The sequence below is a fragment of the Notothenia rossii genome (assembly GCF_949606895.1).
Source record: "Notothenia rossii genome assembly, chromosome: 3".
Taxonomy (NCBI): Eukaryota; Metazoa; Chordata; class Actinopteri; order Perciformes; family Nototheniidae; genus Notothenia; species Notothenia rossii.
The window spans coordinates 20,479,379-20,506,950 of record NC_136901.1 but is presented as its reverse complement, the minus strand read 5'-3'; the positions used below and the strand labels follow the sequence as shown (position 1 = coordinate 20,506,950).

Sequence of the window (27,572 nt, the reverse complement as noted above, 5' to 3'; positions counted from 1 at the left end):
TGCTTTTAAAATCGTGCTGTGCAACACGAAAAAAAGGGGAAAATCGTGCTGGTGAACACGAATCAATAGATTAAAAATCGTGTTGGTGAACACGAAATGCCATGAGACTGGGTTGGTTCTTTATAACCAAATATCTCTCATGCGGCTTTCACACCAGCGCTTTTCTCGTTGTAGCTCCGTGCTAGAGCTTTTCTGGTTCGGCTCCGGTTTCCCTTTTCTTCTCCCGCTTTTTTCACACCACACAGAGCCGGGGTGGTACTGCGTCATTGCCTCATCGTTTGCGTCATGACGTAACCGTTTACGTGCCTGCTTCATAAGGCAAACCGCGCGGAAATCCCTCACATCGACAACGACAACAATGACCGATTGTATTGAACCGCTGTTCGCTTTGGTTATGCTCTTACGAAACGAAATGGAAGGCATGGGACGACTTTACAAGGGACGACTTTACAAGGGACGAATTTACAAGGGACGACTTTACAAGGAACGACTTTACAAGGGACGACTTTACAAGGGACGACTTTACAAGGAACGACTTTACAAGGGACGACTTTACTTGGAACTTTACAAACATCACATGCGAAATTCAAGACTTCTTTGCGGTCTTCAGGAGGTTGATCCCGCCCATGCCCCTGCCCCGCATCGATGTAAGAGAGACGTAAGCGGCGCGCCTCTTAGCTACGCAATCTTGCTTGCTAGACCGAAAAAATGTTGGAGCTGGAAACTAACCGGATTCCGGAGCTAAGAGGCGGCGGCGCTGCGGTGTGAAGAGGAAAAAGCGGTACTTTTCAGGCTCTAGCTCCGAGACTGCCCGGAATCGTCGTTGAAGTTGATGATTGTAAAGAATTTTTGAATGTAGCATGTAACGACTGTAAAGTTGATAGTAAAGTCGTCCCATGTCTTCCATTTCGTTTCGTCAGAGCAAAACCAAAACGAGTAGCGCTTCAATGCAATGGGTAATTGTTGTTGTTGTCGATGTGAGGGGTTTCCGTGCGGTTTGGCTTTATGAAGCAGGCACACAAACGGTTACGTCATGACGCAAACGATGACGCAATGACGCAGCACCAGTCGGGCTCTGAGCGGTGTGTACAGAGCGGGAGCTGAACCGAAGAACCGGTTCCGAACCAGAAAAGCTCTAGCAAGGAGCTAAAACGGGAAAAGCCTTGGTGTGAAAGGGACATTAGGGGGGCATGCTCCTCTCCACCGTAGTCCCAATCCTGATTGTATTTGTGTAGTCTCTAACAATAACACATTTTATAAACTAGTGGTCTTTCTATAAGATTAGTCTCAACCACAGAAGGGAGATACGGGATATTTCATAAAGCAAACAGCAGCCACACACACAACACACACTTTGTGCCTGATGTCACGTGTGTTATTGTTGTGGTGTCTAATACCAAAATCCCCTCCTCTTCCACAAGAACAGTGGTGGAAAGTAACTAAGTACATACACTGTGGTGGAACATTACGGGACATAATTCACTGTGTTATTGAGAGTGTGTTGCGCCACGGACCTGTTAGGTAGCGCACCTGTGGTTTGTTAGCATTCTAGCTTGAGTAGCATGTAATGTTGTTCCTACCTTTCTGTAAACTAATGGAAAATAAAGTGTGAGTTCCATAATCAAAACACCGCCTCAGACTCCCATTCATCAGCTCTACACTGGTGACCCTGACGTTTTTGAGATAGATTCCGAAGACTTAGTGAACATGGCTGATCGCAATGTTTATGTTAAACTGCCAGAGTTTTGGGAAAATGCCGCTATGGTGTGGTTCGCACACGTGGAGGCGCACTTTGCCTGCCGCCAGGTCCGTGACGAGGAACTGAAGTATTTTCATGTGGTGGCGGCGCTGGGGAGCTCCACGTCATCCAGGTTGGTTGGATTTATCGCAGATCCCCCAGCCATGGCAAATATGAGGCGATTAAAGCCCTTCTCCTTAAGACATTTAGCTTATCTGCTAAGGAGAGGGCTTGCCAGATCTTTGAGATTCAGGGTCTGGGGAACAGCAAGCCGTCCCAGCTCATGGAGAAGATGATGAATCTGCTGGGGGGGGGGAAGATCCCCGGATTTTGTTTGTGGAGACAATCCTGCGTCACTTGCCGCCCCGGGTTCAGACGGCGCTGGCCAACACAACCATTACTCAACCCCGCGCCCTGGTTAATGAGGCAGACCGTTTCTTCCTGGCGACCCAGCAGCCCGGTGCAGATGTGCTGGCTGCGACGCTCAGTGCCCCCTCGCCAGTTAGGAGGGCTTGGGGGTAGCAGACCGCGGCAGCTCCAGGCCGGCGTTGGGACACAGGAGATTGTTTTTACCACGCGCCGTTCGGGGCCAAGGCGAAGAAGTTCATCGCTCCCTGCCGCTACAAACCTCCGGGAAACGAGAGGGCCGGGACTCGGTAGTGGCCCTGAGTGTTGCCGGCACGAGCAGGCTTCTCTTCGTTAGCGACAGTGTCTCGGGAGGCTGGTTTCTCTGTGACACGGGCGCTCAATGGAGCGTGGTTCCTGCGTCGAGGGAGGATGTCGCTCCAGGGGTGCACGGACCGCAGTTGACGACAGCTAAAGGCAGCCCCATCCGCACTTATGGCATGGGGCCTATGTGTTAATGTGTTGGGGGGCAGCACAGCGGTACTGTTACAGCAGACATTTCTTTTCCCCTCCTCTGGCAGATTTGTTATGTGCTCACAGGCTCCTGGTGGACGTCAGAAACAAACGCTTGGTTGATGCCTTGACGTTTTCCTCCCTTGTGTGTAGCGGTGTACAACGGGCTGTCGGGCTCGCTGTCGGGTGCGGACAAGTATCTCAGGTTGTCGGCCGAGTTCCCGGACCTGATGCTGCCCACTTTCTCTGCGCCCACCACCAAGCATGGGGTGGAGCACCACGTCACCACTGAGGGTCCCCCAGTCTACGACAGGGCCCGGCGGTGGAATCCTTCTAAACTTGCAGTAGCGAAGGCGGAATTCTCGACCATGGAACGCCTTGGTATCATCCGCCGGTCTGACAGTCTTTGGGCCTCTCCGCTGCACATCGTCCCCAAGTCTAATGGCGGTTGGCGCCCGTGTGGGGACTACCGCCGCCTCAACGACGCCACGACACCCGACCGCTACCCGGTGCCGCACATTCAGGACTTTTCAGTGCGCCTGGCGGGTACGCTGGTGTTTTCTAAGGTGGACCTGGTGCGTGGATACCACAAGGTGCCCATGCATCCCCTGGACACCTGTTCCACCTCCGAGCCCTTTTCACGAGGCTCAGCCAACACGGGTTGATAATCAACCCTGCAAAGTGTGTATTCGGGGTGTTTGACATTGACTTCATTGGGCACCGCTTCACCAAAGGCGGGGCAGCACCCCTGCCGGCGAAGGCTGAGGCTGTCGCGGTTGAGGCAGTCTGTTTCTTCGCCCACACACCGCCCGGTCACTCCTTGAGTTCCTGGGGATGGTGACCTTCTACCACAGTTTTATTGCCCTGGTTGCCCACATTATGCGGCCGCTGAATGAGGCATTGAAGGGTAAGCCCCCCATCGGGCCGGCGTGACGGATGGTAATTGGTCGACAAGCTGCCTTGGGTGATGCTGGGCCTGAGGACTAAGGAGGATCTGCAGTGCTCCACGGCTGAGATGGTCTACGGTCAGCCGCTGAGGGTTCCAGGGGATATCCTCTCCAACGCATCGGCCCCCTGGTCAGCAACGGCCCAGCGGGCTTTCCTGCAGGACGCTGCTAAGGCCATTGCTCCAATCCCCACTGCTCAGCACAAGACTCAGGTCTCCTGGGTTCCTGTGGAGCTTCGCACGGCAGAGCACGTGTTCATCCGGCACTACGCTCACAGAGGCCCCTTACGATGGGCCTTTCCGGGTCTTGGAACACAGGGGCAAGCACTTGGTGGTCAACCTGGGTGGCAAGGCCGAGCACGTCTCGGTGGACCGGGTTGAGGCCGCTCACCTGGACTTGGACCAGCCGGTGGTGCTGGCACGGCCTCTGCGTCGGGGCCGCCCCCAAGTCTTGGCCTGCAGTTCCGGTCCCACCTCTTCCAGCGGCCGAGGCCCTGGCTCCCGTTCTCCGGAGTCGTGGTGGTCGGCCTGTCCTTCCTCCCCACCGCACAGACTTTCTGTATGGGTGAATTCTGGGGGGGCTTGTGTGGTGGAACATTACGGGACATAATTCACTATGTTATAGAGAGTGTGTTGCACCACTGACCTGTTAGGTAACGCACCTGTGGTTTGTTATCATTCTAGCTTGAGTAGGATGTAATGAAGTTGTTCCTACCTTTCTGTAAACCAATGGAAAATAAAGTGCCTCCGACTGCCATTCATCGACTCTACAATACTCAAGTTTTTTTACTCAAGTACTTTTTGGGCATATTTGTACTTCACTTGATTATTTGCATATAATTATACTTTATATGTCTACATTTCAGTGGCAAATATTGTCATTTTACTCCACTTCATTTATGTAACACTCACAGTTACAAGTTACTCTCTCCACATATATGCTGATATGGCTAAATGCAGTACTGTACAGTACTACTAATCCTCATAGTATCTAAGTATGTGTTCTACATGGAGAAACTACAATACTGAAATGCTCTTACTTATTAAAAAACAGGATAATAAAATAACTAAAATGAAACGAAAATATAATACTGTGAGAAGACTTTTGAAACTTGAACTACATTTAGCTGATAACGAGCCATTGTGCAAGATGAGCAGTTTTACTTTTAAAGTCTATTTTGATGCTAATACTTTTGTACCTAAGTAAATATTTCAAATGTTGACTTTTTCTTTTACTGGAGTATGTTACGACTACAGTGTTTAACTCAAGAAAAGGATCTGAGTACTTCTTCCAACAATGGGTGTTTTTATGAAGAATTGCGTTTCCACCAGTATTTGAGATGGCATGCTTTTATTGTGAAGAACACTCTGACCGGAAGTACCGTGCTGCTGCTGCTGCTGACAGCGGAACTCGGGTCTGTATGAGTTTAGCTCTCTGACAGTGTTTTTACACGGTCTTGCCCTACCATATATCCTCTGTATAAACCCCCTCTGCTGCACACAAAGGTAAGAACTTCCAAATCTGAACACATTTATATGCTGTCTCAAAGACTGACGTACTACTACCCCTGTTCCTGCTGTCATGCAGAACAGTTGAGCCAAGAGCTAGCTAACTGGAGCTGTCACATTTAAAACCTGTATTTGTTTATGCCATTTCGTGATGTTGAAATCTGGAAATAACTACTAGTAATTATTTCTATGACTGTCCCTTTTGTCTGGTGTTTTCAAGCTACACTTTGAGGTCTGTTTAAGATTGAGCAAGCTAACGCTAACTGACGTCAGAGGGCCAGTTTATTTCAGTGCGCTGGAAATGGGAAGCTGAGGGAATATGAATGAACAGAGGACAGGAGGACTAACATTATTATGTTCAACAAAAGGGACGTATAACACCCAGAGGTGTAGGAATACTGTTACAAGTAAAAGTCCTGCATTAAAAAAATATTCCTCAAGTAAAAGTACAAAAGTATTATCATCAATATATAGTTAAAGTAGCGACAGTAAAAGTAGTCCATTTCAGAATAATATATATATGATATGTTTTATAATGATTGATCATTAAAGTGTTATCAAAGCTGGTAAAGGTGCAGCTAGTTTGAATGACTTTGTATACTGCAGGGTAGCTTGTGAATTTACTCCAGGTGGAACTAAAGTCTGATTTAACACTTAACTAAAGGTATTAAATACATGTAGTGGAGTAAAAGTACACCATTTACCTCTGAATTGTAGTGGAGTAAAAGTACAAAGTACAAAAGTTCAAGTCCCTCAAAATTGTACTTGAGTATATTTACTTAGTTACTTTACACCACTGATAAGCCCCAGTAGTGTAATATAGTGAAGCACATTTACTCAAATACTGTACACAGTAAGTATGTTCTTGGGGTACTAGTACAAATTCCTTCAAAATACACATGTTTTTGGTGCTGGTTGTTAAGGGGGGTTATACCACACAGTAATGTCACTGTCATAAAATGACTTTGAACTTTGCAGCAGACCCTGCTCCTAAACTAACCTGTCAAATATGTGGAAATTCAGGATGTGAGGGCTCGGTAAAGAGCTTCTTTTATCAGTTCACCTTTCACACAGATAATGTCTTTCAAGGAAATGACTTGCCTTTAAACCTGATGTTCTGATCTCTTATTCTGATTCATTCTCAACAAGCAGGCAAAAGATTGTCCAACATTCAGATACACATTTCCATTCTAGATTTTTAAAGATTGATTGGTTTAAAGTTTAATCAGATTACCAAAGGACATTTTCCGTTATGAAAGGTTTGTTAAATACGGGCCAAGAGTTCACTAACCCTCATGGTAATCCATTTCCACGCATGCAGAGACCCCAGATTGTAGGCTAGGCCTTGTTAATAACCCTCTTTATGCCTTGTTTCATGTGATCCCTTCTTCTGTTTGTCAGTGTAAGGCAGGGCTATTCAACTTCATTAGCAGGTGGGCCAAATAGGAAAATCACAGGGAGTTTGTGGGCCACACAATACTTTGTCAAGGAATCACTACAAATAACTCTTGCTTACATAGTGTTAATAGATACTAATACATTAAATGAACTAGTCAAGTGCATCCCTTTTTTTTTACTTTAATTGTATCAACATAAATCATTACAGATACAGAAAGCAACCAGTCCATAAAAAAGTAGGAAAGCTTCGGGTTACAAGGCTTGACAGAAAAGTGAAAAATGTTGCATCTTTAAAACTAAGGAGACATGAGGTTTTTTCCCCTAACAGTTCCATGTCCACTAATGTACAAAACGAGATGAATATAATAAAACAGTATTCATCACATTAACAGTAAGTAGCCCTGTGTATAATATCCTCAACACTTCCAAGAATACATAAGGTGCATTGAAGACAACACAAGTCCATAAAATCTAATACTAAATGCAAATAGAACATAGTAAAACAATAGCCATCAGACTCACAATAACATTCATATCTTGGAAACATTTTTACAATTTTTGAAACAGTAAGTAGGCTATTTGAATGACCATAAAATGAATGACCATAAAAACAGATCTGCATACATACCATGCATCAGACTTCTGTCATGTTTAGCCTGTTTGAGTCAGTGAGATAAATTACACTGCCTTGATTTAGCTATTTCAGCATAGTTTGGCTCATAAGTGGTAAGAGCAATCCTGAGACACTCATGCAACTTTTCATTGGTCATGGAGCAACGTGCCCTTGTTTTGATGGCATTCATATGAGAAAAGCTAGACTCACAAGTATAGGTAGATCCAAACATTGTCAGTATAAGCAAGGCCACCTTCCTCATTGTGGGGTACTGATACTGGCTAACATGGTTGGACCAAAAGTCCACTACACCTTCAGACTGCAGGAGCTGTTTTAAAGCAAAGGAAGACTGCACATCAACCAGCTCCATCTGAAAGAGGCTCTCATCAATGCAAGATATGACCTCTTTTACTTTTACACAGAAGTCTGCATCAGGCTTGATGGAAAACGGGTCACGGGCAAACTGCAATACCTCAATTGGAATGCTGAAGCCTTGGAATCTGTCAGTAAAGTTATCAGTCAATTTTGTCATGAAGTCTGTCATGACTGGCGTTATGTTTGCTCCAGGTGATGTGGTCATAAATGCACAGTTTTGGGAAGTGCAGCAGTTTCGTTGTCATTAGGTCTGTTTTGAAGATCGTTAGCTTTGTCTTGAAGGCACAGAGTCTTTCAACCAAATCAGCGATAGACTTTTCGTGCCCCTGCAGTTCGCAATTCAAAGTGTTCAAGTGTCCAAAAATGTCACACAGAGAGTAAACATCTGCCATAAACTGTTCATCTAACATGCGCTCCAAGAGGTATGTAGCTCGTTTGTGCTTAATCGTGCGAAGGAAAGACACAATCTCCTGGCGGAGTTCACAGAAACAATCCAGGACCTTTCCTTTGCTGAGCCATCGGACATCGTTATGGACGAGTAAGTCCGTGTGTGTGTTCAGCAAACGTGTCAGCAAGCAGCTGACGGAACAGGCGGTGTTGTAGGCTGGAGGCGAATGAAATTCACAATGTTCATGACAGTGTCCATGGTGTTTTTCAAATCACCACTGAGCTTTGCAGACAAAACACATATTGATGAATAATACAGTGTAAATACTGCATGTGTGGGGCTATGGCAGATAGACGTGCCACCAGCCCCTGCACTCTATGCCGATCATAGCTGGAGCGCCATCAGTGACCAACAGGCACACTTTTTTTTAAATCCAGTTGACGTTCGTTAAAAAACGAGACTATCTTTTGAAAGATAACCTCACCTGTAGTGTGTCCCTCCAACGGAATAAGCCCCAGAAGTTCTTTCCTAAAGCGAACTCCATCGAAAAACCTCACATAGACGCACAGCTGGGCCATGTCAGTACAGTCAGTTGATTCGTCCACAGCGATTGATATAAACTCTGCTTTTCGAAGGTTTTCCAAAAGCTTCCCCGACACATCCTTTGCAAGTAGTTCCACTCTGCGAAGTGTTGTTGTGTCTGAGAGAGGTACTTTTTTAATGGCTGAAGTGACGCTGTCTTTTACTTTTTGGTCAATAACCACTTCATCGATGACAGCAAGCATGCATTCTTTAACGGTCTCCGCGTCGGTAAAGGGCATCTTCTGTCTGGCTAGTGTCCAGGCTACTCGCAGGGATGCTATCGTAGCTCTCTCTTGTTCCGTGCAAAAGCGACTAAAAGCCACTTGACTCCGTTCAAATGATGCTAGCAGTCCCTGTACTTTCCTTCTCCGTTCCTCTGAGCCCACGGAAAAACTGGCAGAAAACGAGCCGTGATTTGAATTGTAGTGTCGCTTTACGTTGTATTCTTTCATCACGGATATACTTTCGTTGCACAATAAACACACCAGTTAATTACTTGTTGCGGCTGGCAAAGTAAATAGATATTTGTCAATCCATTCATTCTGGAATTGGCGATTTTCCGAATCAACTTTACGTTTCTTGGGCTTGGAGAGAGACATCTTGAAGCTTGAAGTTACTCGCTGTTACTCGCTGGCCTGCGAACCTAATGTGTAACGTGACTTTGACTGAGCCAATGACAAGTGCGGACACAGTGCAGGTTTTTTTTTTTTAATGAACAGAACGCCGCAGGCAAAATAACGGATTCAAAATAATTCAAATTAATGGAAAAACCAGCGTTTTCGCCGCATCGTCGGATTTACTGTGATCAAACATTAGTTTTATTTATGCTATTACACATATGCCATTTCGATTTGCAGGCAACCTCTTGTGGGCCAGAGAAAAGTTCTGAAGGGCCTGATTCGGCCCGTGGGCCGTTAGTTGAATAGGCCTGGTGTAAGGCATTAAACACATGCTTCTGTTGTTTCCATTTTTTAAATTTAGATTTGTACTGACGAACAGAGGAGGATGTCTGCGACTGTGAATAATCCTTTCCAACATATAGTTGAGCCCCTGGACCCCAAGGACCCAACCCAGCAGTTTTACAATCTTTCCAAACTTGGAGATCCCAGATATGGTAACGGCAATTCTTTACTATATGCAGATATGAAACTTATTTACAGGGTCATTTGTATTTTTACTGATATAAATTCCAGCATGTGAATGTGTTCTTCAGAGCGTCTCCCATTCTCCATCCGGGTCCTCCTGGAGTCTGCTGTCAGGAACTGTGATGAGTTCCTGGTGAAGAGCTCAGATGTGGAGAGCATCCTGAACTGGAAGCAAACCCAGACTCAAACTGTGGAGGTCCCGTTCAGACCGGCTCGAGTCATCCTGCAGGACTTCACGTGAGTGGACCCCCCTCTTATAATCAGTGTCAGTGATTTGCTCAAAAGGATTTGAGCAAAGGAACAAACATCGAACAAAGCTCTATTGTGTAGTAAGGCATAGAGCATTTCAAATTCTACACATATGCCTCAGAGTCACATGGAGTGTAACTTGTTCTGTGAAAACAGATTCTTACAGTATGTCTTATGATCTTCTGGAGGAACGATAACCCTGATGATGTCATAGTCTTGTGATCAGGGTAATCTCAGTTTGGGCTCGGAGATTTAACATTTCTAATAGAAAGCCTGTTTGGATTATAAGAGACATGGTACTTTGTCAGTCAGAGAGGGTCTACCAGAAAGAGAACTATTGAGTTGCATTATGGGAAATGTTATATCCAATGTTTTTGCCCGTTGACCCGACCAGGGTCTTAAAGTCAGGTCACCCTAGCCTCGGCTGCTTCAATTTTGACCATTTTGGGGACATATCTTTATTGTATAATGATACACAACTTAAAGGATAAGTCAGGTAATATTCTATATTTTCATTTTTTTGCAGCAAATCTTATTTACACAGCCAAACCAGCAATTAATGGACTTACTAACAATAATAGTGTGTATCGTAACCTGATGTGTTATAATCTGTGCTATAGCGCTCTGTTCAACACCTCAATGAGCCACTCTGTAGCGCATACATGTACATTGACACACACTGTGGTTATAACCCAAATACAGCGTCCTGTTGCCCCAAACACTCAGTAGAACATCAAATATGTATTCTTCCGCCACTGAAAATAGTCTTCAATAAATTCGCAAATTCCATCTATTTGAGGTGACTTCTGATCAAAACTACAGTGAGATAAGAAATGCATTTTTAACAGCTTTAAAATGATCATATTAAAGAGCACCACAAGGGTATGGAATACAGAAAGCATTTAGAGAAATGCAAAATTGTGTCATTCTTATCCTTTACAATATCTATCATTTTAGCATTTTATGATACTGTGCAAATATAAGAACAAAAAGCTCAATGGTTAATGAACTACTGAATATGTGAATAAGAGGACCAGTGCAGACCATGGTGAAAGAATATGATGCTTTCAGGCCCATCCCTGATTTGACTGCTATGTTTCCTTAGTTAAGTCATGACCAAGTCTAAGTGATGACTTCTTTCTTTTCATCCCTCCTTGCAGTGGAGTTCCTGCTGTGGTGGACTTTGCTGCTATGCGGGACGCCGTGATGAAACTCGGCGGAGACCCAGAGAAGATTAATCCTGTCTGCCCTGCTGACCTGGTCATCGATCACTCCATCCAAGTGGACTTTAACAGGAAGTAAGACCAGGTTCATTATGCTCTTTTCACCACTGCACCACCTGCTCATAGTTCCTGTGTTATCATCCAAATAGCTACGATATCATAACTTCTGTGTCTTTCTTTACAGTTTCAATATACTGGGGTAGCGTTCAAACTGTTTTCTTAACACTATTCCTTAACCTCAATGAAAAAGATGTGAAGGAGAATTATCAGGACTTATGCAAAGACAACCACTTCCTAACAGAATCCGACTGCACTTATACTGCTCTACGTTCTTATGATGCGGAGGCAGATGTTATCATTTAGCATCTGCTGTGGGAAAACTTATATTTTCCGTAGATCGATTATTAAGAACCCGTCTAGATACTCTGCCTTGTAAGGACTTCATTACCAAGGTTTGAATTCAAATAAGAAATAGTTGCTCACGCTCTCTCTGTCCACTTGGGATAATTAACATAAAACCCAATTATTATGATTGAATTCAACCATTTTAATAAATAATCTTATTATACACTACTGAAATAATTAGGAACAGTCAAAAGCAAAAACAAGTATTTGACTGCAACCAAGATTCATCAAGCTCCTTCCACCATCGTTCCATAGGTTTATAGATACTATATATATATACACACACAGGGGTGCACACAACTAACTTTGTCAGTGAGGTACTCAGATCGAGTACCTCGAGTCAGTGTTTGGTACTCCAACTTCTGGCTCCCCTCAAAGTTCCCATGAAGCCCTCTGTATCGCGAATGTCAGCGGGGGGGGGGGGGGGGGGGGGTAGTGGAGTGCAGAGCTTCGTGACCACAGAGCGTGTGAACGTTGTGATCAGCTGTTTTAGCGCAGTGCTGCTGTACAGACTGCTGCAGCCCTTTCTGTGCACACGGAGACCGACTCTGTCGTCCGGTGATCTAACCGCCTTCTGGAAAAGCTTCACAAGTACGTCGGTACGCAAATGCGCTTTGTGACACAAGTGACGGTACGCATTTCAGATTGTTGCCGCGCATGCGTACCTGCATACCACTTATGTGCACCCCTGTATATACAGTATGTATATTCCGTTTTTTTTGGCTTTAACACACTATCTTTTTCCATTAGGTCTGATAGCCTCCAGAAAAACCAGGACTTGGAGTTTGACCGCAACAGAGAGAGATTTCAGTTCTTAAAGGTATGTCAAGAGAACCGTGTGGGTTCTACTTGTCTGATTATATAGTTGACTATGAACAGATGTTGTAACTTCTCTGCCTCTCCTCCCCAGTGGGGCTCTAAAGCCTTCAGGAACATGCGGATCATCCCTCCCGGTTCAGGGATTGTTCACCAGGTCAACCTGGAGTACTTGGCCAGGGTGGTGTTTAACTTTGATGGGTACTTCTACCCCGACAGCCTGGTGGGCACGGACTCCCACACCACCATGATTGACGGACTGGGAGTCCTGGGCTGGGGTAAGAAAAAGCATAGCATAAGATAAGTTATGATAGGATAAACCGTTATTGATGTCCTTTGGGAAATTCAAGTGTGAAGCCATCAAAAAAAAGGCAAGCATACGTTGGGATCTACTGTACAGAGAAATGTACTTAGGGCTCCCATAGCCTACTGCAATTCTCAAATTGCAGGAAGCGCATTATTTGTCCAGGCAAAAGATGTATAAATATTATTATTAATTAAGGATTGTGGTGCCACATTGTATTTTATGGACTTATTAAAAAAAGATCCTCTTTAAAAAATCCCAACATACACATTGTAAATAAAGTTTTCAATGATAATAACAAAAATTATGCAAAAATTATAAATGGCTTCAATATCATGAATCAAATCGCAATTGCAATATCAGTCATAACTATGGCAATGAGTTCTGTTTTCTGAATTGTCCAGGTGTTTTGAATAGCAGTCCTTGCAACAGCCAATAGATAAGCTCCTATCTGACGATAACAGCACAATAACCCAAACATCTTCGCTTGAGCGGATCATTAATGATGAGTTCCTAAATAATTCCTCTTGAAATCCTCAGGTGTGGGTGGAATTGAGGCGGAGGCTGTAATGCTGGGTCAGCCAATCAGCATGGTACTTCCTGAGGTTGTGGGATACAAATTGTCCGGGACCCCAAACCAGTTCATAACCTCCACTGACATCGTCCTCACTGTCACTAAGGTAATTGCAATCCGTTTATAAAGACATGTTTGATTCTTTTCACAATGTGATATTTCCCTCCTCCTTGTGTTTTTAGCATCTCCGTCAGGTGGGTGTCGTTGGAAAGTTTGTGGAGTTTTTTGGCCCGGGTGTATCTCAGCTGTCCATTGCTGACAGAGCCACCATCGCCAACATGTGTCCAGAGTACGGAGCCACGGCAGCCTTCTTCCCCGTGGACGAGGTCAGCGTTCAGTATCTGGAGCAGACCGGTGGGTGCTGAGCTGTTTAGTAAACACATGTGTACAAATAATGTAGCACGGTGACATTAAGTGAATGTTCTGAGGCACAAGTTTGACTGATTGACATTGACCTTTATATGTTTCCTTCAGCACCATCAATATACAAAAGATTAGATTTTTCACCCAAAGAAGCAGCTTTCACATTTCAAATGACCGGTGTACCAACAAATGCATAAAAGACAGTCTATACACAAGTTATTGAGCCGTTTCCGCTCTACATCCTGAACTCCTCCCTTCGATTCAATGCACTTCCGTTTTGGCGGACTGGGTTTGTTTTGCTAGCTAGCTCCGTTGTGCCGACAAAGCACTGATATCGCAGAGACAAAGAGGATATAACAATTACAACATGAAGAAAAGTGGTTCGGGAACTACGTGTGCGGTAGTTGGTTGCAATCACTCGAGAAAGCACCTGAACGAGTGGTTAGATAGAGAGTGCTACGACCACAAACCAGCACCCAGCACCCAGCCATGTTGTTCATTAAATACAGATAAACACAACAAATACTGCATGCATTGTATTTTTTAATATTATATATGAATATTTTCATAGTGATGTAATTGTGTGGGCTGCTTTTATATTTTAATTTGTAATACCTGTTAGGATTAAACATGTGATCTTTCTTGTTGAAGCCATTTCTTTAGTTTCCTCTCAACAATTAATTAATTCAGTGTTATTTATGTACAGTATGAGCTTAATATGAATGATGAACTGTGTTAAAAGAAATTGTAGCACTCTAAGGAACATATGAAATGCAATAATGCAATAACAGTGCAATAATGAAATTAAATTACATCAAACTTTATTTTCACTCAAACAGTACAGGCACATATGATATATTGCACAGCATAAAGAGATCATGTAAATTGTGCATTATGTAAACAACAGACAACTGTTGGCTCCTGTGGGCATGAACTAAATAAGGCAGTTTATTTTGGTTTTATGCTGGGCCACGTCGTCATGTTATCCTCCCAGTTTTGCACTGAATTCGGGTGGGGGAGAGTAACGCCATCTCCAGTCAAAGAAGTAGAATCGTGTTCCCAAGCTAGCATCACTGTTAGCATCGAAATCGCTGTGTTTACACCAGTGCCCGTCTGACTGTTTACATCGGTTTACACCGACAGACGCTGTGCAAAAGACTTCCGGCGGAAATGAAGTGCATTTGTGTAGTGTCATGGCGCTACCCGTGTTTTGGCGCGTAAACTTGTCTATAAGGAATGGGAATGTGACGTCCTGACTCGGGACTTGACTTGGACTTGAGCCTTCTGACTTGAGGTGACTTGATCATTTAACTCAGAGGTCTCCAACACGCCGATCGCGAGATGCCGCTAGAAGAGCAGCCTCTCGTCGGGGAGAGCAGAATCTTCAGCCGCTCCAACTTTTGCTGTAAATCCATGTAGGCAGGGGCGGGACTTTATTTTGCTGGGCCACCATGCGGCCAATCATATGCAAGGACACACTAGGATCATACCATTATGTGAAAGATGGGTGGGGGAGCAGACGCTCCAAAGAAAGCAGATGTAGTGGTACAGGCCAGCTACAGAGCGACGGGGAGTCTTTTTCCGACGCGTTTGCATTTAAATGCAAGCTCGAAGAAAATTAGCGAAAACCGAGAAAAGAAGCAGCATCTGGTTGCATTTCAATGATATTGGAGAAAGCAAAGCTGAGTGCAGGATTTGTAAAATGAAAATAACCTTCAGAGCAGGTTTTCTTTTGTTGGTAACCACTCAGGATTTATTGCCAGAGGTGGGAGAAGTTCAGATCTTGTACTTGAGTAAAAGTACCAGAGTTTAAGAATACTCGGTTTACAATAAAAAGTCCTACAATCAAAATGTAACAAGTAAAAGTACAAAAGTATTAGCATCAAAATATACTTAAAGTACCACCTGCAGAGGGATCTAGATTCAGGTGTTCTTTTCCCCATAGAGACCGCCTCGCTGCACATTATCCCTTGCATAAAGATAGATTGTGGGTCCCTTATAACATGTTGTACACAGTGGAAATAAACATTCTGGTCACCTCAACATCAGGGATCTTATACATTAAACTCCTTCTGAATCAAACCGTCACGGTAGCCTTACCTTACTGATCCCTCTTAAAAGAACACGTTACTTTACAAGCAGAGAGAAAATGGATTATTAAATTATTAATGTGACTAATAAAGAACAGTTTGATTATTAAGTATTATTCTGTTGATGGATGTCATTACATTTGTTGAAAAGCACATAATGACTTGTTTAAGACTCGTTTTGTCAAAGTTTAGGACTTGGACTTGACTTGACTTGAACTTGCCAATCCTGACTTGAGACTTGACTCAGACTTGCAAAACAATGACTTGGTCCCACCTCTGGTAACAGGGATCGGTCCGTTCTTCTCTCAATGGACAGAACGGCTGCTGCTGTTCCCAGAATGCACAGCGGTTCACATTCCTTCAGAGTCAGAGCAATGTTCAATTACTGACTTGAGATTTTGATTTAAAGGGATCTCTCATTTTTCAGATTGTTCAGCAGAACATTATTTTCAAAATGTTTTTTTCCATTTGTGTTGTATTCAGGGCGAGACGCAGAGAAGCTGGCCTACATTACAAAGTACCTGAAGGCAGTGTCCATGTTCAGAGACTACAACAATGTCTCCCAGGATCCAGACTTCACCAGGGTCAGTCTCCTCATCAGTCTGTATGTTTCAGTTATACAATGTTGAGCCCATAAAAGAAGGGTTGATTAAGACTTGCCTTCAAAAGGTAGACTTTGTGGTATTAATGGCCCAATGGCACAACAGAACACCAACAGACACTTTCTTATGTCATAGTAGAAAAAGATACCAGGGTGTCAAGATTTCCTTCAGTAGGCGACAATTTGTAACATGATACTAATAGCAAAAGATATAAAAAGTTTCTGCAGGCTCTTCCATTTCTTCATGAACCTTAAAATAGGCAGTAATTGCTACTAAAATGTCGTAAATCAATTTGCCAAAAGTCTTAAAAAAACTGATACATTGGGAAGGGTGGCGCAGTGGTATGTGAATCTGATCATCAGATCAAGGGGGGTGCTGGGGAACTCCAGTTCGAAACCCGCTCCCGCCGCCACTGCGTCAGGCCGTTGTGTCCTTGGGCAAGACACTTCACCCTGTGGGTATTGTCCACAGTGTTTATACTAATGTGTACTTATAAAAGCGCCTTGATGACTTTGAGGCGTGAAGATGTACGGTGTGGCGCAGTGTGCTGTGCAATGATCATCAGATCAAGGGGTGAAACCCGCCGCCGCTGCGTCTGTAAAGCCGTTGTGTCCTTGGGCAAGACACTTCACCTGAACTTGCTCCTGTGGGTATTGTCCACAGTAATGACCATGATATGTGTAATGTGTATTTGTAAAGCGCTTTGAGCATCTGGAAAAGTGCTATAATAAATGTAAGGAATTATTAATTATTATTAGTACAATTAATTGTAAATGTACAAAACAAAAAGTCATGTTTTACATTATAATTCAAAAAGTGACGTATGTTGTTTGTTTTGTCAAATGTTCGATTGTAAAGGTCCGGAATCTAAGATCTGAGTGGCATTGGAAAGCTTAAAAAGTCTTAAATGTCACTTGCTGTAGGAAACCTCAAATAATATTGAGAATAAATTATACATTTAACAAAATACTGCAGACAGTTTCAAATGTAAAATGTATAAGCAGAATGTATTAACTACCATGCCTAATATATTCTGATATCTCTCCTGCTCTCAGATTGTGGAGTTGGACCTCACTACAGTGGTTCCATGCTGCAGCGGCCCCAAAAGACCTCAGGACAGAATTGCTGTGTCTGATATGAAATCAGACTTTGAATCCTGCCTGGGAGCCAAGGTAAGCAGCACTACGCTCTCATGCTGCACATTAGAAAGCAGGCTGGCACCCTATCAAGGTGTTTTGATATGCTAAGGTATTAAGAATTAGTCAGAAATACTATCTATTAAACTGATCAGAGGCTTTTCTGAGGGGACGTGTTCTTCAGCCACCAGAGGTCAGGCTCTACTTGTAGAACAACAGACTGCAAGCCCTAAAGATAAAGTGACAGCAGAGGTGGAAGAAGTATTCAGATGCTTTACTTCAGTAAAAGGACCAGTAAACTTTAACTTTAAATTAAGTATTTTACCAAAGTCCTTTATTCAAGATCTTACTTAACTAAAACTACTCAAGTATTATCAGCAAAATGTACCTACTAAAAAGTAAAAGTAATCGTTATGCAGAAAAATTGCCTTTATATGTGTATATACTTCTATCTATATCTGTGACATTTCCAGATAGTAGTGTTTTACAAGTAGAATTTGACTGTTACTGTCAGTTCTGATTGACATTTTGTAAAATATTCAAATCATTTGACTTTTGTGACTCAAAGAGTTTGATTTTTAGAGAGGCTTTTTGTTAAAAGTAGCTATAGCTATCTGTCTACATAAATGTAGTACAGTACAATTACATTATTTCCCTTGGAAATGTAGTGGAGTAGAAGTATAAAGTAGCATAAAATGGAAATACTCAAGTAAAGTACAAGAACCTCAAAATGTTGAGTCTTCTTTCAACCAGGCAGCTTATTAGCTACATGTATCACAAAGTGTGTGTCACTCTGTTCAGCAGGTTTCCTGTTGAGGACCATGAGCTCAGCTATTCAACGTTTTTTTTTGCTGTTTTTCTAATAAAATACCTTTTTTACCGTATTCCTAGTGAAATGTCAGGAACTTATGAAGGAATGAAAAATGAAATATAGTCCAAGCCTTTATTGAAGAATGAAGGATTCAGATGTTTATTTCTTACGTATTTATTTAAAAAGGACCATGCATACATTAATCTCAGAAAAGAGAAGGGATATGTAACTCAACTGCTGTTACTCTCAGTTCATTGGTAGCCCCTCACAGGTAACTCATTTCCTGTTGGTGTGTGTCATTTCCAGCAAGGCTTCAAGGGTTTCCAGATTCCTCCGGAGCGTCACAGCACTGCTGTCCCCTTCCAGTTTAATGACAAAGATTATACATTAAACCACGGCTCTGTGGTCATCGCTGCTATCACCAGCTGCACCAACACCAGCAACCCCTCCGTCATGCTGGGGGCAGGTTGGTCTATATTGGATTATAGTGGGCTTTAAAGATAGTCTTGGTGAAGACTTTCATTGGACAAATGTATACAATATAAATCCTCTTCTTTCAGGGCTCCTTGCAAAGAAAGCAATAGAGTGTGGCTTGAGTGTGAAGCCGTACATAAAGACCAGCCTGTCCCCCGGCAGCGGGGTGGTCACCTACTACCTGAAGGAGAGCGGAGTGATGGACTACCTCTTTCAGCTGGGGTAAGATCCACATGTTGGACACATAGGGTGCGTCTCACTTCGGTTATTTTTCATTTCCTCGCTCCTCGGTCTCGGTCTCACCGGAATTTGATTTGTCTGCGCCATCTTGAGTAGCGCCCCAGTGGACTTATTTTTGCCGGAGGATCGAGGAGTGATAACGGAGGAGCGATAACCGAGGAACTACCAGACCATCCTCCATTGAAATCCTCAGACACTCGCCCCGCCCCCTTACTGTGTATCGCTCACTGATTGGATGATGCATTGCATGCATTGACCTGGCTGCTGTCAGACGATCAGCTGTGCGGCGTCATCACAAACGGACGTCGCTTCACGTGACGCTCCGGAGGAAACGACGTCCCATTGCTCTCAAAACTCATTTCCCTGCTTCTCGTGGTTTCCTTGCATCTCTCCATGCTTCCCTGCTGGAAGGGACTAGTCACAGGGAAACGACGCAAGGGAGGGACGCAAGGAATCCATTTAACCGAAGTGAGATGCACCCATAGAAACATGTTGTGTCCATCATGTTAGTTGACTATTTATATTAGAGAACATCAGTTTGACACTAATCAACACAACTCAAGATCTTAGCTTTTTTCTTTACCTTTTCAACTGAATTTGCACTGAGGTCATGGATATAGCTCATAAACACATAGATTACATCTGCATGTACTTTAGACAATCATACGTATATACACACATCATTTCCCAAATGATCCTTGCTGTCACTATCTGAGACTGAAATGCAACTTAAACCTTTGGAAATATGTGAACCAATTGGTAAAAGGAAGTTGCAATAGAAAATAAGGAACATATGTTTGCTATGATTTAAATACTTAATCACCAGTATTTTTCCAACAGTAAAATCAGTGTTTAAAAAGCAAATGTACAGTAAGGGATCAGACATGTCAACATCTAAACTTGTGTCAGCTTCACAAATAGCTTACTGGTTTATTTGAACTAAATAATGAACTATTATGTAGTGTATAAACATCTTCAGTCACTGTATAAGTAATATTACACCACCTTTTTAAATAAATGTCCTGTTGTATTATCTACATTATTTTGAGACACTGTTTACAGATACTGGCTATCTAGTAAAGAGAGTTAAATATCTAGAAAAAGTAAGGTCATTATTGATATTTATGGAAATGTTGGATTTGCAGGAATTTAGCATAAAGCTGTCCTGCTCACTGATATGCAGCATGGCCTGCTGAGTGTACACTGAGATATTAAAGAGTTACCACAATAAAAGTGCTAAAAGTGTATGAGAGCTTTCTGTAGGCACTAAATCACCATTAAAATGTAGTTCTATTATTATTAAGGCTGCTTGAGACAGTCGAATAGGGATATTTGATGGATTCTCTTTTGTTTTGCATTTGTGTTTATTCAAAGACCATGATGGAACCAGGTCTCACAGCTGTCATTATTAATATACTCAGTAAATATTACCTCCATAAAATTACAGTTGACAGGTGGTCATGGCACTTGAAGTTAGCGTGTTTATTTAAAGATAATTTTCTAACCTTTGAAACCCTCATTTTGTGTTTCCTGATAGCTTTGAGGTTGTTGGCTATGGTTGCATGACCTGTATAGGCAACAGTGGGCCACTCCCAGAGCCGGTGGTGGAGGCCATTACCCAGGTACCCCGGGCTGTTTCAACATCGCTGCTGTGTCATTATGTCAAAGCTCTCATTAGCTCCTTTTCCTCTCATTGTTTCTCTTCCCACCATTCCTCACCCACCTCATTTTATTTTTGTTTTCCTTTTTCCTGATCTGCCTGATCTTCTCTTCCTCATTTTAAAAGCTATGTACATAAACAATAATACATAAACAAAATGATATCCTCCCAACATTTAAGGTTTGTATTTGTTTCAGGGTGATCTGGTGGCTTCGGGCGTTCTATCAGGAAACAGAAACTTTGAAGGCAGAGTCCACCCCAACACCAGAGCCAACTACCTGGCTTCCCCCCCGCTCGTCATCGCCTACGCTATAGCCGGCACTGTGAGGATAGACTTTGATAAAGAGCCAATTGGTGAGAAGTTGCAAAAAGAGAAACAATTAAGTTAAGAAACTCCCTTCATTACTCCTCACACATTGAAAATAAAGTCATCAGTTCAATGGATAAGCAAACTGTCAGCAGTCAGGTGGCATTGTGGGTAATGTGGTGCCAGGATTTGACAAGGGAGAGAAGGAATGTGTGGAAGAGAATATTTCTGATACTGCTGTTTTGTTTATTACCTTCTTTATATTCATTCAAAACATGTATTGTGTGTCTGGCGATGTTAAAAGACTGTAATGGCAAATCAGCGCAGCTCTTTTGATAACTTTTATTTTCCATTCCTTCTTTATCAATTTGAATAACTCAGCGTAGCTAGTCTTTACAGTGGCCGTAAGACACGAGCTATAGATCAATCTCTTATCTGTAATCATACACAACCTATTTATAGATCCATTTATAATTAATGGTAGCTTTGGGAAAATGTAAACAGATTGGGAATGACGTTCTGGAACTGGAGACTTTGGACTTTGAATGTGATACTGACTCATAAGGATGAAACATGTTCAAGCACAAAGGACTAGATGTGTCAATCCCTTCAGTTTTTACTCAGGCCCTTACAGGGAAATGTTGATTTACTTTCTCTGCCTTCATTGCATCTCAGAAGACAGCTCATTCAAAAATAATTACGGTGGAAACAGAATGAACGGAGGTTGTTGTGTGGATTTGCTGTTGGTGTTTGGCCGTGTGTGCAGCGTGCGCCTGGGAGCTTTGGACAGGTTGGCAGACCTGCTGGATCAACAGTATTGTTATAATCAGGGGTGACATTCGCGATGGTCTGATGCTTCGATTCATTTTAAACAGACAGTTCAACAAAAGGATACCCAACATTTTTAATTTTTATCATTTACATATTGAATTGTTCTCTCTTAGTAAGATCCCATTTTCAATGAAATGGTGGTCTTACCTTGACTTGAAGATGAAGTAATTTGCCTATCCTTCTGGACAAAAATCTCTTACTTTTTTGTAAAAGTCCTCCTTATCTTCTTGTACTTTCAAAAGTCTATCATAAGTCTAATCGATAGATTTATGATCGATAGATTTATGATTCGAAAATGATAAAAGTAGGGTAGGCATGTGGATATTATCCGGCTGAACAAAACGTGCATTTATCTAACAGGTACGTTTCCCAGAGAAATTATTTCGAGCTATTTTCTAAAATCCTATATAGAAATCTCATTGCTTTTTTGTGGAGGGAACCCATGCGCAGCTTATTTCCGGGTTTTAGGAAGCGTCTCTCGCATCTCTCGTCTCCTCTTCACACACCACACTTTTCGCGGCACACATACTTACAGCCAATAGGCTCTGAATTATGTGAGATGAAGTATGTTGGGGATGGCAGCTCAGTGCCACTATGGTCATTATTTATTTGCCACACACATTAAATAGGAAAATACTCTGAGCATGCGCAGTGTAGTTTTTACAGTCACCGTTCACTTGGACAGTGAGAGGGAGGGGCATGATCGGGTTTTGTCCCACATGGCTCTAAACAGCTCAATAGGCACAGACTGTAGACACTAACTAGAAGAACACAGACTAAAACAGCAATGTACAGACGAATCAGATGATTAAACATGATCTTAAAATATATTTTATATATATATATTATTTTTCTGTGCCCCACCTGCCCCTAATGACCAGTCGCCACTGGTAGTGTCTCTACTTTAAAGAGTCCTCTCCTGCTGATGTTCAGGTGTATATCAGTATGTAGTGTCTCTACTTTAAAGAGTCCTCTCCTGCTGATGTTCAGGTGCATATCAGTATGTAGTGTCTCTACTTTAAAGAGTCCTCTCCTGCTGATGTTCAGGTGCATATCAGTGTGTAGTGTCTCTACTTTAAAGAGTCCTCTCCTGCTGATGTTCAGGTGCATATCAGTATGTAGTGACTCAAGAGTGTGAGGGAAAGAAACTCCCTCTGGAGGGAACACAGGGATTTTAGCCTCTGCAGACCATTTACAAGCACAAATACCTGCAGGAGAGGGAGAACCCCATAAAGCAGAATAGGGCCGCTTTAATGCAAAAACAAAGGTAGTTTTCACATATTTAATGATTTTCACTGTGTCTTTTGCAGGCACTAATTCCGAGGGCAAAGAAGTTTTCCTCAGGGATATCTGGCCCACACGGGAGGAGATCCAGGCTGTGGAGAGAGAGTTTGTGATCCCAACAATGTTCAAAGAAGTCTACGAGAAGATTGAGGTAGTGAGCCTGGAGTCAGATGGCCCAGCATTGTACATGTATGTGTGATTGACCTGATCATCTGATACGTGTTGTGTCGTAGAGTGTGAACGAGCGCTGGAACTCTCTGGTTGCTCCCTCCGACAAGCTGTATCCCTGGGACACCAACTCAACCTACATCAAGTCTCCACCCTTCTTTGATGGTTTGGTAAATATACAAATTAAACATCCTCCCAAACTCATGCTACGACTAGAATTACTCTGCCATTTTTACAAGACAACAAGTAAATGAATCTAATTCAAATGTTATTTTTCCAGTTTTTCTGTAAATGGTTATGGGAATTTTTTAATCGGCAGCAGTAGTGTAAAAGCTCTATTATTACCATACTATACTTTGACTTTCTCGTAATACTGTACTATCCTGTTTTTTCCGATATGTTTAACTTACTACACTACTATACTGTGAGTTTTTTTTTTCTGATATTTCTAAACTATTACTTTTTTCATATTGTACTATGACTTCTTTTGACATGAAGTGTTTTTTTTAAATTTTCCTGAATTTTTTCTTTTTCAACATACGATGATATTTAGATTTACTCATTCACATTCACAATGTTGACATCTCACTGATACCACTGCTACATTTCAACTACTATTATTAATCCCATTATTAACTACTACTACTAGTAACTACACAATTATTCAGACAATATAGTCTATTTAGAGTAATATTAGCATTGTTTTGGCCATGGCTGTACTGTACGTTCATGTTGTCTTTATTCAGACCATGAAGCTGCAGCCCCCCCAGTCCATCCATGAGGCCTACGTGCTGCTGAACCTGGGCGACTCGGTCACCACGGACCACATCTCTCCTGCAGGGAACATCGCCAGGAACAGCTCTGCAGCGCGCTACCTGACCAGCAGAGGGTGGGTCACCTCACCACTTTAGAAAAGAAGAGAAATCTCTAAGGTTTTCTCTTTTGGTTCAATGTGTGAGTCATGTGGGCTTCAAAAAAAGTCCCATTAAAGGCCAATCATTCTTGAAACTATGAAAACAACCTAGGAGCAAAATCTGCAGCATCTGTCTGACTTTCACCTCATGTCATACGATCACGGCACAATGACTTCAGTACGTTTCATTATTATCCACTGAACAGGAGTTTGTGTATGTTGCGAGGTGTTTTAAGGATGCTTTATCTCTGAGATTACAGTTATTATGTTGTTTGTCGACTAAAGCAGAAAAAAACAAATATAATTCAAACTTTTGCATCGAATCCTCCTCAAAACCACAGGAAAAAATACAAATGTAACTAAAATGAGAATTATGTATCCAAACTGTCAATGAAAGCTTTTCCTTTCACACTTTTCTTCACACAGTTTGAGCGCCCGTGACTACAACTCGTACGGGTCCCGTCGAGGGAACGATGCCGTCATGGCCAGAGGGACGTTCGCCAACATCCGCCTCTTCAACAAGTTCCTTAATAAGCAGGCGCCGAAGACCATTCACCTGCCCACAGAGGAAACGGTTAGCAAGCCTCTCTTTAACTCTGTAACAACTGTCAGGAAAATGCTTTTGTGTTAACGAGTAACTTAACACCATCTAGGCTACTGAGACTGTTACATGGACTAACTCCTGCATGTTGTCCCTATTGTCCAGATGGATGTGTTTGATGCTGCAGAGAGATACATTCAGTCCGGTGTGCCTCTGGTGATTCTGGCAGGGAAGGAGTACGGCTCCGGGAGCTCCAGAGACTGGGCCGCTAAGGGCCCCTTCCTGCAGGTGACGAGGATCACTTCTCTGTAACCATTTGAAGAAAAAGAATGAATGCGTTCTTTTAAGAGAAAGCAGTGAAAGAAGTGTTTAAAGGGTTGATTATGAACCATTTATTTTTGTTGTAGGGTATTAAGGCGGTGGTGGCGGAGAGCTATGAGCGGATCCACCGCAGTAACCTGGTGGGGATGGGGGTGATTCCTCTGGAGTATCTGGCAGGAGACAGCGCTGAGAGCCTGGGTCTGAGCGGCAGGGAGCGCTACACCATCCTCATCCCCGAGCTGCTCACTCCCAGGATGCTCGTGGACGTGAAGGTAAACACACTCTTTCTAGGACTGGAACATAACTGCAATGTTGAGGTAATACTGAATGTGGCCTGTCTCTGTCCCTCAGCTGGACACAGGGAAGACGTTCCAAGTGAGGATGAGGTTCGACACGGACGTGGAGCTGGCCTACTTCCACCACGGAGGCATCCTCAACTACATGATCCGCAAGATGTCTGAAAACTAACATGCCAAGTACAGTACAGCGCACAGCGAGAGCAACACGTGTTATTTTTCTAATTCCTAACTACCGTACAACACTGCATCACTGTTATGAGTTCATCCAATGGTTTACAGAAGAATTATGTCCAAAAATAATCCAGTCATTGGCCATGTTGGTGCAGAGAACTAATGTACAGCCAGAAAACAGATGTCACAATGTTCTCATTTTTGAGGAAATGTATATTTTAGATGTTTATATTAACTAAAGATATGCTATAGAAGATGATTTAAAGAGTTATCTGAGAGGGTGTATGGTTGTGTCAAAAGATTATTCCAGATTGTTCCAACATTAGTCTTGTTTGTGTACGTTTGGTCTTCATTTATGATAGCATGAAGTTGCTACTCACTAGAGCGAGGTAAAACTAATTATGGCCCTACATGCTTTGGTACGACAGCAGCATGTAGCGAGCAGTGAAGTCAGTACTCCAAATTGACAGTTCAAAGGTTATCCGTCATCCAGGAGAGATTGATTATTTCCCCATAGTACTGTGTTTACGTTTTTTGGTCTAGCTTCTTTTCATTAGCCAATATTTTATTATGTATACAAAGTTGAATTAACTGTGATAATGCCTGGGGGGTGCAGTGAGCAGTGGAGATGTATTTGTCTGTTACTGCAAAGAAAACCCAAACAGCCAATCACAGTTGCCTCAGCTTGTAGTAGCACAGCTTCCATCACATGTAGCCAGTGAGGTAGTGCTTCACCTTCACGCAGCAGCAGCTTAAATCCTTCAAGGGAAACAGTGCCAGCACTTTATCAAACCGCCATGTCTGGTAGGTCTGGTTGGTGTGCCACTGTTAGCTCTAAGGGGTGAAAACACAGCTGAGGTTCTACACTGTTCAGCAGGTGGCAGTATAATGTCAACAGGTTTCAAACTGTTCCTGAGAGTTGTCTGAATGTAAACAGAAACCTTAAACCCCATAACTCTTCTTCAGCTGTTCCATCTCCACCCACAGCCAGGCCCAGCTCTGAACAGATAACAGTCACTAAAGACCCATGTGTTAATCATCCAGAATTCTCTTTTAAAAACAAGGACCATTATGAGATTCAATAATATATTTTCTTGACTGTAATGAAGAAGATGTTGTGATGCGTTCAAAGCTGCAGGAAAAGCCAATGCATGGAGGAAGTAGTGATGTTGTTTGTATGTTGATGATAATATCATATTATTGACTATGATTATTTCACGTATAAAATCCTAAAGGAAGAAATTAAGTGTGACTTGAATGAGTTAAATATCGTCATGGTTACTCCTCCAGGTAAACATTCTGAAGTCTGAAGCTAACCATTATTCCTCTTTATTGATTAATGTGCAGATTATTTCCCTTAATTAAATGTTATAAAATGTCAAGAAATTGTGAAAAATTCAAACCTAAAGAAATCTAAATATGTTCTAAAAAACAACAGATAACAGTACAGGACCTGAGAGGCTGGAAACAGCAATTGCTGCAATTCTGGTGTGAAAAATGTTTTAAATAGATTATTAAAAACAGTTTGAAATAGTCACCTGATCCTGCAGCTGTACTATATTACAGTAACAACCTCACATTACACATTTTTTTTTGCTTCATTCTACCCTCTTGATGTTTTCGGATTATTCACAAATATGTTCATGGTTTCTCTTTCTGTCTGTCTCAGATAACTGTACAGAAATCATGCCTGTTTGTTCTTCAGACATTCCAAACGTCATTGTGAATCTGCCTTAATAACGTCATGTGATCGCCTTGATTTAATATGTTTGTGTCTTCTTACAACAATGATCATTTGATTAAGAAGACTGTCAAAACCATGCTCCATGTTGATTCAACCTAAACTGATTGCATTAAGCCACAGATTACTGAAAAACTGAATAAAATTTAATTTTCATTTGTGGTTATTTTCAAGTCATTAATAAGCTTGTATTTGAATTGTGTTTATTTGTAGAAGGGACCAATATAATGTGTGGAGCCAGTTTGTGAAGCTGGTCCTCTGCAGTCGCTCGGCCCTGCTCTGAACTCCAAATACTACTACAAGACTATAAGGGTTTTTAGTTTCCTTCCTTTTCTGTCTTTAATACACTGGAGCCTTAAATAGTCCCCAAAGCTCGCTCTGACATGTCATAAATATTCTGCTGCCTGTTGGTACTCTGCTGTCACTTAGGGTTATAGAGTTTATCTCCAGCACAAATGTTCAAAGTGACACAAATTAAAGAAACAAAGCGTTGTGGA

General features: G+C 42.5%; 1 protein-coding gene across 2 annotated transcripts; it reads left to right on the top strand.

Moving 5' to 3' along the window:
• Positions 1 to 4,908: 4,908 nt before the first annotated feature.
• aco1 (aconitase 1, soluble) lies at positions 4,909 to 27,231 on the top strand. 2 transcript variants are annotated; one of them, XM_079671903.1, is made up of 21 exons: positions 4,909 to 5,048; positions 9,389 to 9,521; positions 9,621 to 9,789; positions 10,962 to 11,099; positions 12,180 to 12,249; positions 12,340 to 12,523; positions 13,090 to 13,229; positions 13,306 to 13,477; positions 16,060 to 16,160; positions 17,234 to 17,350; positions 18,432 to 18,591; positions 18,686 to 18,821; positions 20,377 to 20,461; positions 20,697 to 20,853; positions 22,948 to 23,072; positions 23,155 to 23,259; positions 23,836 to 23,978; positions 24,429 to 24,576; positions 24,709 to 24,831; positions 24,951 to 25,136; positions 25,216 to 27,231. In XM_079671903.1, the coding sequence occupies exons 2-21, from the start codon at positions 9,413 to 9,415 to the stop codon at positions 25,330 to 25,332; spliced, it is 2,685 nt and encodes an 894-aa protein (XP_079528029.1). In that variant the 5' UTR covers positions 4,909 to 5,048; positions 9,389 to 9,412; the 3' UTR covers positions 25,333 to 27,231. The 2 variants fall into 2 exon arrangements, with proteins under 2 accessions (XP_079528029.1, XP_079528030.1); XM_079671904.1 differs by lacking the exon at positions 4,909 to 5,048 and having other exon boundaries at positions 9,394 to 9,521; positions 9,601 to 9,789.
• Positions 27,232 to 27,572: the final 341 nt, after the last annotated feature.